The sequence below is a fragment of the Hippocampus guttulatus genome, chromosome 4 (assembly GCF_054856545.1).
Source record: "Hippocampus guttulatus isolate MCC_2025c chromosome 4, RoL_Hgut_1.0, whole genome shotgun sequence".
In the NCBI taxonomy this organism is placed as follows: Eukaryota; Metazoa; Chordata; class Actinopteri; order Syngnathiformes; family Syngnathidae; genus Hippocampus; species Hippocampus guttulatus.
The window spans coordinates 22,544,916-22,558,513 of record NC_141264.1 but is presented as its reverse complement, the minus strand read 5'-3'; the positions used below and the strand labels follow the sequence as shown (position 1 = coordinate 22,558,513).

At 41.7% G+C, this 13,598-nt stretch overlaps 1 protein-coding gene across 3 annotated transcripts in view; it reads left to right on the top strand.

Annotated features, from left to right (window-relative positions):
- The first annotated feature begins 5,928 nt into the window (after positions 1-5,928).
- Positions 5,929-13,598, top strand: part of LOC147206654 (solute carrier family 23 member 1) — a 45,508-nt gene continuing 37,838 nt past the window's right edge. For 2 of the 3 annotated variants that reach the window (XM_086109562.1, XM_086109560.1), the window contains exons 1-2: positions 5,947-5,991; positions 13,232-13,336. In XM_086109562.1, coding sequence (XP_085965688.1) covers positions 13,262-13,336 — 75 coding nt within the window. In that variant the 5' untranslated portion in view covers positions 5,947-5,991; positions 13,232-13,261. Of the gene's footprint in view, positions 5,992-13,231; positions 13,337-13,598 lie in introns of all 3 variants that reach the window. The other variant, XM_086109561.1, reaches the window with a different exon arrangement.

The window sequence follows — 13,598 nt, the reverse complement described above, 5'->3', positions numbered from 1 at the left end:
AACGCCTTACTATATACAGTACATGGTTGTTTTTTTTCGGCTAAAAACGCCTTACAATCCATGGTCAAAAAAAAAAACCTTCCTCAATCGAGACATTCCCTTTGCAGTATTAGAAGTAGTTTCATTTTGAGTTAATATTTTTTTCCAGTGGAAAATCATAATGGCTGAAAATACTAAAACACTAAAAATGTGTCATTTTATTTTTACTTAATACTTAGAAAAAAATTCTAATTTAATGGCACAAAATACAAACATTATTAAAAGATTATTTTTTGTATTTCAAATACTTTATTCAGAAATATATCAAATAATGTTTTCTGTAGATTTTTTTTATTAATTTCATTGCTTAAAATATGAAACAATGCTTTAGTAAAAAAAAGGTGCTTTTTGTACAAGCACCTATTTCAAACTTTTTTTTAAAAAAAATTCTGTTTGAAAATTTTCATTTATTTTGCATTTAAATGTTTCTCCTTAATTTTTCATGGCAAAAATAGCTTTTCAAAGGTCAGCAGGTTTCGATGACAATCACTTGGAACACCAAGAGGAGAATAAGCCTGAGCCACATGCTGCTTCACCTAGTCTGAAAACAGACAGTCCACATTATGCAACGAATCAAAAATGAACATTTCAAAGTCAACTTTACATTTTTGGGGGTGATGTTGCAACACACAGCGTCAATGTCATTTGTCAGGCACCTTTGTGGACGGCGACAGAGTGTCCATGTCGGGTTCACCACGTGAGGAAGAGAAACGTTGCGATGGAGAGCTACTCATTGCTTTGGAAACAAATTAGTGATGTACAAACTTACACTTGTTACACATTGACGTCTGAGGTTATGTCACAGTGACAGCTTGAAAATTTCCATCCATGTTTTTTTAAGCCCTTTTTTTTTTTTACATTGTCGTTACTGTAATGCCCCTGGAGAGCCACGGCATTTATTTAACACTGGGGGAAGTGTAAAACGCTGTTGCTGACATCACATACGGCTTCAACAAGGGACCACCGACCCCCCCCCCCCCCCACCACCACCACTACCTTGAAGGCACATGCGAGTATACAGACAATAATGGGAATGTTTTTTACATCATGTTTGCGATTTTGATTTGAATGCATTTAAAGTAAGATAAATGGGTTTTGCAAATCCAGGTGCTTATTTTTGAACTATGACATGTCCAAAAACGTCATGAGCTGCCATGTTGTTTTGTATAAAAAAAAAAAATTGACGAATATTTCTGACTTGTGAATGACTTTTTTTCCACTTTGCTCTTTGGGAAATCATTACGCATCACATGAGAAAAAAACAACAACACTAATGAAACTAAGAATGAATCACTGTGTGTGTGTGTGTGTGTGAGTATTCATGAATCATTGTGTTTGTTGTTGTGTTAGACAGCTAATGATTGACTGGTATCCACGGCTATGCCTTTCCAAAGACACTTAACGGGGTGTGATGGTATGTCTTCATACTACATGTAACTTCACAATATGACATTATAATCCATCCATCCATCCATTTTCCGAACCGCTTGATCCTCACTAGGGTCACGGGGGGTGCTGGAGCCTATCCCAGCTGTCTTCGGGCAGTAGGCGGGGGACACCCTGAATCGGTTGCCAGCCAATCGCAGGGCACACAGAGACGAACAACCATCCACGCTCACATTCACACCCAGGGACAATTTAGAGCGTTCAATCAGCCTGCCATGCATGTTTTTTTTTTGGAATGTGGGAGGAAACCGGAGCACCCGGAGAAAACCCACGCAGGCCCGGGGAGAACATGCAAACTCCACACAGGGAGGCCGGAGCTGGAATTGAACCCGGTACCTCTGCACTGTAAAGTCGACGTGCTAACCACTGGACTACCGGGCTGCCCTGACATTATAATGATGATTATTAATGCTACGGTTGATTTGAACAGTGGTGTGCAAATGAGAGGTGTGGGGGGCGTGGTGGGAGGCAGGGCGGTGGTTCCAGCATGATTATTATAGTCAACAAAAATTAAAATGTAAAAAAACAAAAAAAAAACAACATTTTTCATTAACTAAATAAAATCAAAACGAAAATGTTAAAAAAGAGAAAAACTACATCTTACGTTTGTAAAAATGTCCTTTGTTTTTGTCAAGATGATACATCAGCTTTCGCTCTTCATTCAAAATGTAAAAAAAAAAAAAAAAGGTCAAACAATTGAAAAAAAACAACCTTAAATAATGATTAAAAAAATTAATATTGCACATTAAAGTTAAAAAAAAAAGGGAGCGGTGCAGAGTACTATATGTGATGGCAATATTGTGCATCTAAATGAGCCGGTGATCGACAGGCAGGGGCAGTCACAGACCTTCCCCCCTCACCCCCGCCTGCTCCAGCTCTTCCTGGACGCGGCCTCGGCCGGTGTCGGGCGTCGCGGGCGAGTGCCATTAATATTAGATCGGCACGCAGGAATGCTCCATGCATCCATTCAACATTAGTCGCACACTCAGTCTCTCTCAAAGCTTTTCCACCAAGTGGCACAAAAAAAAAAATCCTTGGCTCTCCAAATACCAACATCAAGACTAGTGTTAAAAAATATATGTATTTTTTTCACTTCATAAAAACTTTAGGACTACCAAAAAACTTTAAAATTAAAGAGCTCTTAAAGTTAAAATGCAATGGAAATTTGCATAAAAGTTAAATAAAATGGATCGTAATTTGCATACTTTGCATACATAGTAGTACGTAATATATGACTTAAATGAACCGAGTTCACATTCATATTTTTTTTGGGTTGTCGTTTGTAATAATTGTGATATGTATGTTTATTTTTCACATTTATATATTTTTGGACTAACCTATCATCATCAATATGTACTAATCATTTGATTATTTTACTTTCAATGTTTTTTGTTGGTATGATACAGTATACATTTGATATTCACACTTATTTTGATGCTGAGCAACCTCCCGCCCCGCCACGCGTTGACAGCTGGCTTCCGCCCCCTTTTTTTATCCCCCCCACCTGTCTCGTGTCACAGTCACCCCCGTCTCGGCCACGCCAGCAATTTCCTGTTGCCCCCGCGGATCCTGTTACACGTTCCAAAAGCACACACACCCACGTGGAAGTGCACATTCTTCCTCTCGCATGCCAACCATGCTCCCATCATCATCATCATCATCATCATCTCCACAGGCAAGCCTTGAAAGCACATTGCTGCTCGGACACACACACACACACACACACACACACACACACACACACACACACACACACACACACACACACACACACACACACACACACACACACACACACACACACACACACACACAGATTATTAATCCCACTCAGGGGACAGGCTGTGACCCAAAATCTCATCGGAAGCAACAGATGGCTCACGAAACAACAACAAACACTGAACACTCTGCGTGTGTGTGTGTGTGTGTGTTTTTGCGCACGCCCCACCTTTATTAAATCATCAAAAGAAGCAACAGATATTTGTAGCTCTCCACCATATCAAACCTCAGCACCTTTGGTACAACACTGAGCGGCGGAAAATAAGAAAAGAGACTTCCTAAAATCAATCATCACCTCCAGGTGAGGAGAGCACAGCTAAAAAATGTTTGCTAGCAGTTAGCAATTAGTTTATGGAGGCTGGTGATAGCGTAAACGGCACAACTTCAGTCAACTAATCAGCATTCTTCAGCACAGCCTACCTCTGCAAAGTGTTCCTGGTAGGTACACAAAGACCTTAGTGGCTCGGAGGCACCTGGTGGACCCGCCCAGACCAGGGACCTTTTTTGTGTGTGAACAAGGCATTTTAGACAATTTACTTGGGTACATTGGGAAGTTTTTCGGTATTGGTTCTTGCGGTCTGAAAGCCCCTATAATTACAATTTTTAAGTGTTTCATAACTAAAAATGCAGAAATATTAGTTTTCACCCCGTTAGTGTTCACACGTCAAGAGTTACAACTAGTGAAACACTTACGCTAGTTTTGTTAGCCCCTTTCTATGCTGTTTTGCTCGTTTGTTAGCATTATGCTAGCATGTTGTTTTAAATCCATAGTGTCTTTGTTTTTTCAGTTCAGTTTGACACTAACCTCCAATTTGGAGCGGCAATTATCAGTTTGAAGCTTCATTTTGCTGACACAATATTATAAGCTTATTGACAGTCTCAACTTTCTCACAGTGTCACTTGTCGATGAAGCCAGGGAGCACACGATCAATCGTTACTGACTTCAGCTTCATTTCTTTCCTGCGTCCTTCTGGTTGAGGTCGTAAAAGTCCCACGCCACCTCTAAAATTCCCGGAAGGAATGTGTGCAGTGGGAGGACAGGAGTGTGTACATAGCATTCACATTCACTTGGCTCCCGAAGCATTTGTCAACCGCATGGTTCCCAACTTTTTCGGCACCGTCGTCTTTGATCGTCTTGCAGAAAAAGTGGGAAACCAAACAATCGCCACGCGGTTCCCGACTTCTTCTGCGAGATTATCAAAGGGCTATCTTCTTGCAGAAAATGTCAAGCGTGTGGACATAGTGGCTTAGCTGGACTCTCAAACCGTCGCCAACCACAAGCTTCCCGTAAGAGTTGGGAAGCAGGCGGCATCTTTGTGGGAAAGAGAATTCATTTCTAGGACAGTTTCTTTCATTTCGTGGCCACGTTTTGGAACAGGGCTATAATAGTTTAGTATCTTTTATAATAGTTTCATTTTGAACATGGATGTTTGACGTTCATCAAGGGATACGTTGCGATTATGGACATTTTCCCCATTGAGCGTTGGTGGTCCATCCGTAACCTGTTGGCTCTCTTGCAAGTCACGATGCAGATTTATGAAAGCTTAACAACCTATCTTTGGCTCCTCTTCAGCCTTTGAGTCATTCGAACTCTCCTGCCCACGCTGTAACACTACAGGCCTCTCCAACACAACATTACATGAATACATGGATGGATGGAGCGAGAGAGAGTGTGTCCATTGAAAAAGATAAAGTGCAGTGGCCCTGAATCATGTGTGCTGTCTTCATGTAGCCCACCAGAGAGTAAAAATAGATACACGCCGACTGTAACCTTTTTTGGGGGGTGGGGTGGGGGGACTAAAACCAAGTTAGGGGGAGCAAAGGACACCGATGAAGCTTATTCTCGGTTCAATGATTGATTGAGTGTACTCACTCAGTCACTTGCCACTTTCCGATGTTGATCATCGAACATTTTTGGATTATAATGCACTAGATTTGCACACGACACCTTTCACGGAAGTCACGAGTGGATGAATTCATCACGAGATGGACGATGGATGGATACAACAAATGAATACACGATGTGACGGCAATGTGCATGGATGGATGGATGAACAAGTAGAAGGATGGATCACAGAGAGCTGGGCGAAGAGATGGGACGAAGAGGTGGCTGACTGGAGACGATGGACGGAGATGGATGAACGCGTGACTCGATGGGTGGATGAATCAGGTGACGGCTCATTGAATGAATCGATGGGTTAAGACAGTGGCTGCCTGCATGAATAGGAAGATGGATGACGATGGGCCAGTGAATGAATGGATGGATGGATGGATGGATGAATAGGCCAACAGAGGCCGATGGATGAAAACATGGGGTAAATCAATGGATGCTTAACAAACGGTTGGACAAACAAGTGTTTTTATGAAATTAATAAATAGCCGTTAAAAGTCAAACCTAAAGCCAAAGATATGAAATATTAATAACTTGTCAGCAAAGGTCAATTGCACTTACCAGCATACACTGATTGCACAAGAAAGTTTTCAAACTTTACGACCGTCATTGAGTGTGAATATGTTGTTATCAGTGCCTTTTCTTTACTATTGCTTCATAAGTCAGTGAGACATTTACCAACGAGCCGGGAACGCTGAGGAAAACTTCCAATAAAAAGCTGGCTAAAGAGCAAAGTACAAGAGTCGAAAACGGTATAAAAGCTCACAAAAAGAGATGTTCCCCAAACGGGAGAGCTGATGGAGCGGGAGATGGAAAGTCGCCACTTCATCATGAAGGTAAGCGTTTGCGTTTTGCAGTCCGTGTAAAAAGAAAGTGAACTGTGAAGGGATGCCGCTGAATATCTGACGCTCCTCCATAACATCAGGCCGCAACTTGCCACTTGATTTCAATTTGCTCGATTCTTATTTTGATGTGATTGCACCGTGGGTAATTGATATGCGTTTAAATTTCATTAAACACACATGAACTAATTTACAGTATTATTCATTGCAGTTTACTGTGTGGTTACGCCCTATTTATGCATGCATATATATATATAGTGTATATATATTGGAAATTAAATAAATGACACTTAAAAAAGGGGGTTATTTCATTTTTGTGTTCTTGCACAAAAAAACCCCCTTAATTTGGGATTTTTTTTTAATTGGAACGGATAATTGTATTTTGCTATACGGTGGATAAAACGCCAATATCTATATTTAAATTTTTGTTGAATTAGTAGACTTCTAAAATATTTTGTTATTTGACTTAATTTATCATGCCAATGTTTTTTCATTAACCAATAATTACATGGAAACGGAACATGACTTTTAAAAATGTATTTTAAAATATTTTTCATGAATAAATGAATACATAAATGGAAATGGAGCATGTCTTTTAAAAATAGATTTGACTTCATTTTTCTTTAATTCAGTTTTCATTTCTGTGATTACATATTTTGAATTATTATAATGGTACAGTATATCCTGTATAAAAATATTTTAATAACCGACTTTCATTAGATAGTATTTTATTTTCTGTATTTTTATTTTGGATGATTACACCTTGGGTAGGACACACAGACAGGCATACGCGCGCCCACACACATTCTCTCTCACACACACACACATACACTCATCCCCCCCTGCCCCCCACACACACACTTTTGAAGGGTTGAGCTGCAGCATTTATGCCACATGGACTTATTTTCATGGGGGGGGGGGGAACTTTTGTGATAGTTCAATGAAACAAAAAATATATATTGTACCATCAAGTGGACCTGAATGGTACAGTTTCAAAAGTTGAAAATGAATTTTTCCAATAAGAAGAGGCTGCACGCAATTGGAGCTGCTTTGAGGTACTTCTGGTACACCCCCCCCCCCACCCCCTACACCATTGCTTGGCTTGTTACATTACTCTGGTGATAGCGTCAGCGTAGTTGGGCCTCATGCAACGTGGCATAGCTTGTATCTTAGCTGCCGACAATTTCCGAGTGGCTTTGGCCAATACTGGGACGGGCTAATCACAAGACCACTGTGCTGCCCCGTTTAAGTCATTAGCGGTGATAAAAAGAAGAACAAGAACAACATCCACCCTGCATCCCAGAAAGCTGAATAATAGTTTCCCGTTTTTGCTGCCCAGGGGGCGGGGCCAGCAGACGGAAACAAGGAAATCAAAAGGAATTCTTTCCAAAAGGGGGTTTGTCGAGTCAATGGTCACTGAAGCTGCGGCACACCAGGAAAGGTGTGCCTTGACGTCCCCGTTATCGAACCCGATTGGAATCTCAGCAGTCCGACGCCATTTTCGGCTTGGCCGATTCATTTGTGAGTGAGTTCATCGGTGAGCGAATAAATTAGCAATATAATGACTTAAATTGTGTAAGACTGAATGAGTGAATTAGTTTGTGGATGAGTCAGTTAAAAAGTGTGTTGGATCACGAGTGACTGAAGAAATAATTTTTAAAAAATGAACAAGTGACATGAATAGTGAGTTAAACAATTAGGGAGTTAATTAAAAAGTGAGTGAATTAAATAGTGACTGAGTGAGTGAGTTAAATAATGAGCGAGGAACAGAGCAAGTTAGAGAATTTGTAAGTGAGGTAACACGCGAGTGAATAAGATAACGAATGTGTAAGTGAATGAGTTAGTTTATGTGTCAGTTAAACAACGAGGTGACTTAAATAGTGAGTGAGTTGGTTAGTTTGTTAGTTTAACAGTGAGTGTATGAGTCAAATAGTGAGTGCTTGCTGTTCACGGTTGAAACATATCAAACGTAATATTTTATGAAGGAGAACTTTGGCCTCAGTTGTTGTCTGTCCTTACAAAATAGAAAACAAGTCTGACTTCCTGTCGCTATAAAAGTGAACAACAAAAATAAAGTGGAAAGTTTTTTTTGGGGGGGTCAAAGCTGACATTGTTCCCCCGCGGTCAAGCTTTTTTGAGGCCGCGTCTGACCCCGTGACTCCCCACAAGCCACTCCCCCCCCCCCCCCCCCCACTCCACTTCCCTCGTTATCCCGCTTTCAAGTGGAACTCTTGAGGAATTCCCGGCAGACTTTTGGTGCCGTAAAAATTCCTGAGCATCCTGGCAAACAGAGCTGACCTCATCTATGCAGGAAGTTCACAAGGTCGCCATTGATGGTGTGGGGGCTTGGGGGGGGGGGGGGTGTTCACACACACGGCAGATAAGCAAGCAGATTACAACCGAGCTCAACTTTGACCCTTTTCCACTCTGCCGGGACAACACAGCTGCTCGGAGCCCATATCCCGCAGCACCTCTCCCCAACATAACACCACGAAAAGCTTTTTCCACAGTGTAGCTGTCAACTGCTAGCTCCAAGTGTGTATTTGGAAATTTGGAAACATTTTCCAAATAGAAATAACAACAACAAATGACATTATATGATTGTAAACTTGTACAATTTGATTTAAAAGCACCACAGTCATAAAAGAAGCTGCAAAAGTGCAGTGCACCATCCTCAAGATGAAGGAATCCTCTACAGCATCAGGGGGGAAGGCGGTGAGGTTGGGGGTCGCATTTGCCTCCAAACACCACCCTCCACCGGCGTCCTTCACTTGACCCGCCCCCCTCCTTCCACCTTACGTAAGACAGCGACTGCAGCTATGAATGACTGTGTGACTCAATGAAGGCCTTAAAATGATGAATGAATCCCCCCACCCCCCACCTCCTTCCTCTCCATCCCTCCTCTTCATCTTCCTCAGATTAAACTGTAATCCTGTAGGATGATGTCGTTGCTGCATAAACGTGGAGGAGGGGCGGGGTTGGGGTGTGTTGGGGTGGGATGTTAAAATGATGATGTCATGCTTTCTGGGCTCATTCATGGGATGGAAGAGGGAGAAGGTGGGAACACAAATATGCTGCCTTTTTGCATCCATAAATATTGAATATGGCCCGCTTGTATGACCGTAAAGAATTTAAGTGGTAAGAGTCACTGCCCCCCCCTTTAAAAATTATTATAAAAAGCGTGTTCCTTTTATTCCTTTTGTAGTACAATTAAAAGCGTAAACAGGTGACTTGACAGAAAATGTGCCGATAATGTTATAAATCCATCTATCCATCCATCTGTAACGGTTGCTCACTTCAATGAGTGAATGAGGCTCGATGCGTGCCTCCTGATTTAGGTTGCACTGCCATCTGGCGGACAATCTTAGAAATGACAGGTGCATCTTCCCAGAACAACAACAAAAATACAGTACTGATTGAACCCCCTTTACATGGGAGTTAAATGCATTCTCAGAGGCTTAACTTGTTTGAGTACGGAAGGAAATGCGAATTTTTACTCTTAGTTATGTACAGCAATCTTTTCATGAATTTGGCAAGCTAAACTGACCTATCGTGAGCAAAGCTATGTGACTGTTTTCAACACACGTGTAATTCTGTTTCATGTTTATCTCAAAATGGCGCTCGCAAGTCAAAGCAAAAAAATATATATTTAAACGACCGCAGCTCGTATCTTGAAAAACGCTTATGTCTGTTCACTATACTATATCTCAAAGCATCATTTATGTGTTTTTGCGATTAGATGGAAAGTTTTTAAGCGACAAAAGCTTGTGGTTTTGAGGCTGCCAAAAGACAATTTGCAAATCACCCAAAATAATTCTTAAAGTCGACAAGTTCAAAATATTGTCTTAAGGCCATGGTTTGCGAATCTCTTGCTTCTGTGAGAGTCTTGTGTCATCAGATCATCGTTCAAGCTCCCTGGTTCACGTGCCTTCGTGTAGCTTTTTTCTTCAGTCCCCAATCGGTCAGCCAATCGACATCTCAACAACAGTTGATTCTACCTCTCTCTCCAACTTAGTTTTTTCATGCTGGCATTTTTTGAAAAATTCACCAGTCTATTTTAACAAAGAGAACAAAGTGTGTTTTCGAAAGGGAATAAAATCGAAATTTTGATCTGAGTCATTTTAGGTTGTGGTCACATTGTCTCTCCGCCTCATGACATCCTGTAAGTGACTCGGGCTGCTTTATTTCTGATCTTTAACGATAAAGTCAAAAATAATTGTATTTTCCAAGCATGTCATGGATCACAGATACTAATACGCCTCATTTGTCACTCATGTTGTATACTTGCACACAAGTGTGCGTTTGTGTGTGTGTGTGTCCTCAAAATAAAATTTGTAATCTTGAATGGTGTGTCATGTTATATTGAACTGTGTACAGTTCTTTTCTGTAACATTTACAGTATTTTGTGCAATGAAACACGCCCCCCTCCCCGTCCCCCATTTTGCTGCAAATTTCCCCAGTGTGGGACAAATAAAGGTTATCTTATCTTATTCTTGTTCACTAAGAGTGAACGCTGGCGCGTCTGGCTGCCGCTGCTCAACCCGTTCTGTGTTTTAGTGTTTTTGTTCCTGATTGTAAAGTGTACTTGGGTGTCTTGAAAGGCGCTTATAAATAAAATGTATTATTATTATTATTATTACTAAACGGCTATTCTCTTCGCACTTGATGTCCGTTTTTCAAACCACAAGTACGGTGGCCATTAAAGGACAAAAGTCCTATTAGTGTAACCAAGGTGTACTGTATTATACGTATGTATATGAAATCTGTAAAAGAATGCCATGCAGTTATTAGCTCTTGAGCCAACTCTATCCCTACATGAAGTCTTGTTAGCAAGCTTAGCCAGCCAAGCTAACATGGCTTAGGATGCCGTTCCGCTCTATTTGGACGTCACTCGAGGTCACGCTAACTTCCTGTAGCAATGACATGCACTAGCTAACTCGTGGCGACGCTTTAGTGGGCAACATTTGACGCAGTCTCGTGTGTGCCAACCAACAATTCATAGTCACAAGGCTTGGGAAATGGTCTCCTGATACTTTACAATGGTTTGCACTAACATTATTAAGCAGTTCAGTCAGGCCCGTGGCTTGGATGCTACGCTACGCTACATTAAAGCCATTAGCAATAGGTATGCTTTGGTGGTGACCGGAAAGAGGAGAAGAAGCACAAAGGTTCTTTGCAAGGCTTGCGAGGGTGGCCAATCGCTTCAAATGCGAGCAGCAGGTAGCATTGCTAATCCGACGCCTTTGATGTTTTTGTGGGTTATGCTGGTCATGTCCTGACTTATCGTATGGAAAGACACTCAATCACTCTGAATAGATTTTACTTTGAGTGCATTCGATGCTAACCGTCCACAATGTGTTGTGTTTTATGAGTAAAAGAATAAGGTGTTAAGAGTAATTATTAAAAAAAGGAAAAAAAAAGTCAGCAAATTAGAGTACCGTGTTATTAAGTAAGGCAGTATTCTAATATGATCTTCACTGTTGGAGAGCTAAGCACTTGTTAGGTCATAGTTGGTGTAATAAGTCGAGAACCACTGCGTGGGTCAGGATTGGAAAACCCTGAGTTAGACCCCCAGCCAAGGCCCGATAGTCGAAGAGTCTAACACTTGTACGTGAACGTGATACATGATGTGTTGCTTGTTATGTCAGATGGTGGAGACCCCGCTGAGTCTTGACCGTCCCGAGTGCTGTTTTCTACTATGGCCCCATTTTGTTTACAAAGCTGGGTACTTCACTGAGACCGCAGCTATTCATCCATTAATTCCTTGTCATTTTTCATCTAACAATCTTATGCACCCATTCATGAGCCCATCATCATTCATGTCACATCCAGCCATTTTCCAACCGTTCATTCATCCTATCATGCATCCAATAAATCGAATTCTCCATCGAATATTCATTGAGCCAACAATCTGTTTCATCTCACAATCATTGCAGCATCCATCCAGCTGTCAGGGATCCATTCAAACAGTAACCTTTCATCCATCCATTGAACCAGTCCTCAATCCCATCATCCAATCGTCAATTTCGTTGGCCACCCATGCAACTGTTCATTCGTCCATTCAGACATGCAACCATCAATTTTTGCGACCAACCATCTTCCAGCCAAACATCTATTCATCCACACATCCAACCAGTCAACCATTCATCCAGGCAGCAAATCATCCAGTCACTTTTTCATCCTTCCATCCTTGCTGCCAATTACACATTCATCCACTCATCCAACATCCATCCGACTAATCATCCATACGATTCAAGAGTGAACAATTCATCCATCCATGCATGTATCATCCACCCAACGGACAAACCATCCAGTCATTCATCCATTTTCCCCATCCAACAATCAATCCATCATCTATCGATCCACCAATTTTTCCATCATCCATCGATGCATTTCGCCACCCAACCAATCATCCGTCCATCAGGTTATGACCTTCATCTAACCGCCAAAACATCCAGTCATACATCTATCTTCACAGGATTTCATCCATCAACCATCCACTTATTTATTCATCCATCCAACCCAAAACCAATCATCTACCAACCTTCCAATCAACCACCAATCCATTTAGCCAGTTATGCCCTCATCCAACCAAGCAATCATCCAATGGGCCATTCAACCAATTGAGTCCTTCATGCAACCATTCATGTTAATTCATCCAACCAAACCATTCATCATCCATTCCACCATCTATCCATCTGTCTATGCATGCATTCAACCACACAAGACCCATACAGTTCATGAAGGATTTTTTTTAATATAATGGAATGATTTATGGGAATTAAATTGATCACAATGGTAAATTTAGTTTTATGAGTTGACTAAATGGAACATCTGGCGGTGGAACTTTTCAGATAACATTTTGATTCTTTATGGTCAGGCTTTTTATGATGATCTCCACCAGAGGTAGATTAGAATCCTTGAAAGGTCAACTGATGTCAATGATGACCAGCCGATGGCAAAAAAAAAGAAATAATAACGGGAGACTGATGCTTTTTCTGTGACTCCTGAGTTCCGCTGATGACAAGGTTGACTAATGAAGCGACACATGTGACAGACGCGCTCGCACAGGACCAGCCCTGGTCACGCATCACATGACCGTACAGTAGGTCAAGGGTATGGGAGGTCCCAGAATCAGTCAGCTACCCTTCTTGTGACTCGACTGTGAGCTTCAGTTGCCGTGGCGACCCATCGTCTTAGTCCGGCACTTTTTTTGCCCTCGCACTACTCTTAGGCCGCTGTTTGTTGATTGTCCGCCTGCGGCATGCACCTCACTGTCAAGGAGGAGCGCCTGGAGCTGGGCCTGACGGAACTGGCAGATGATGACACCGCTTTCGGGGTGAGTTCCCCCTCATTGTGATCAAAAAGTAGAAACAAAAAGGTGTTTTTAGCATATTTGTGTACAAGTTGTCAGGTTTGTCTTTACAGTTAGTAAGCCACTATGGAATGCGGAATCAACCAAGTGTGCTGAATGTCAGCGGGATCAACTGCACCATGCTCGACTTTGTATGCTCTTAATCCCGCTGGCTCAAAAATCTCACAAGTTTGGGCAAAAATTGGACCGACCTGCTACTTGCGTCAATTTGACCCAACTTTCTGGA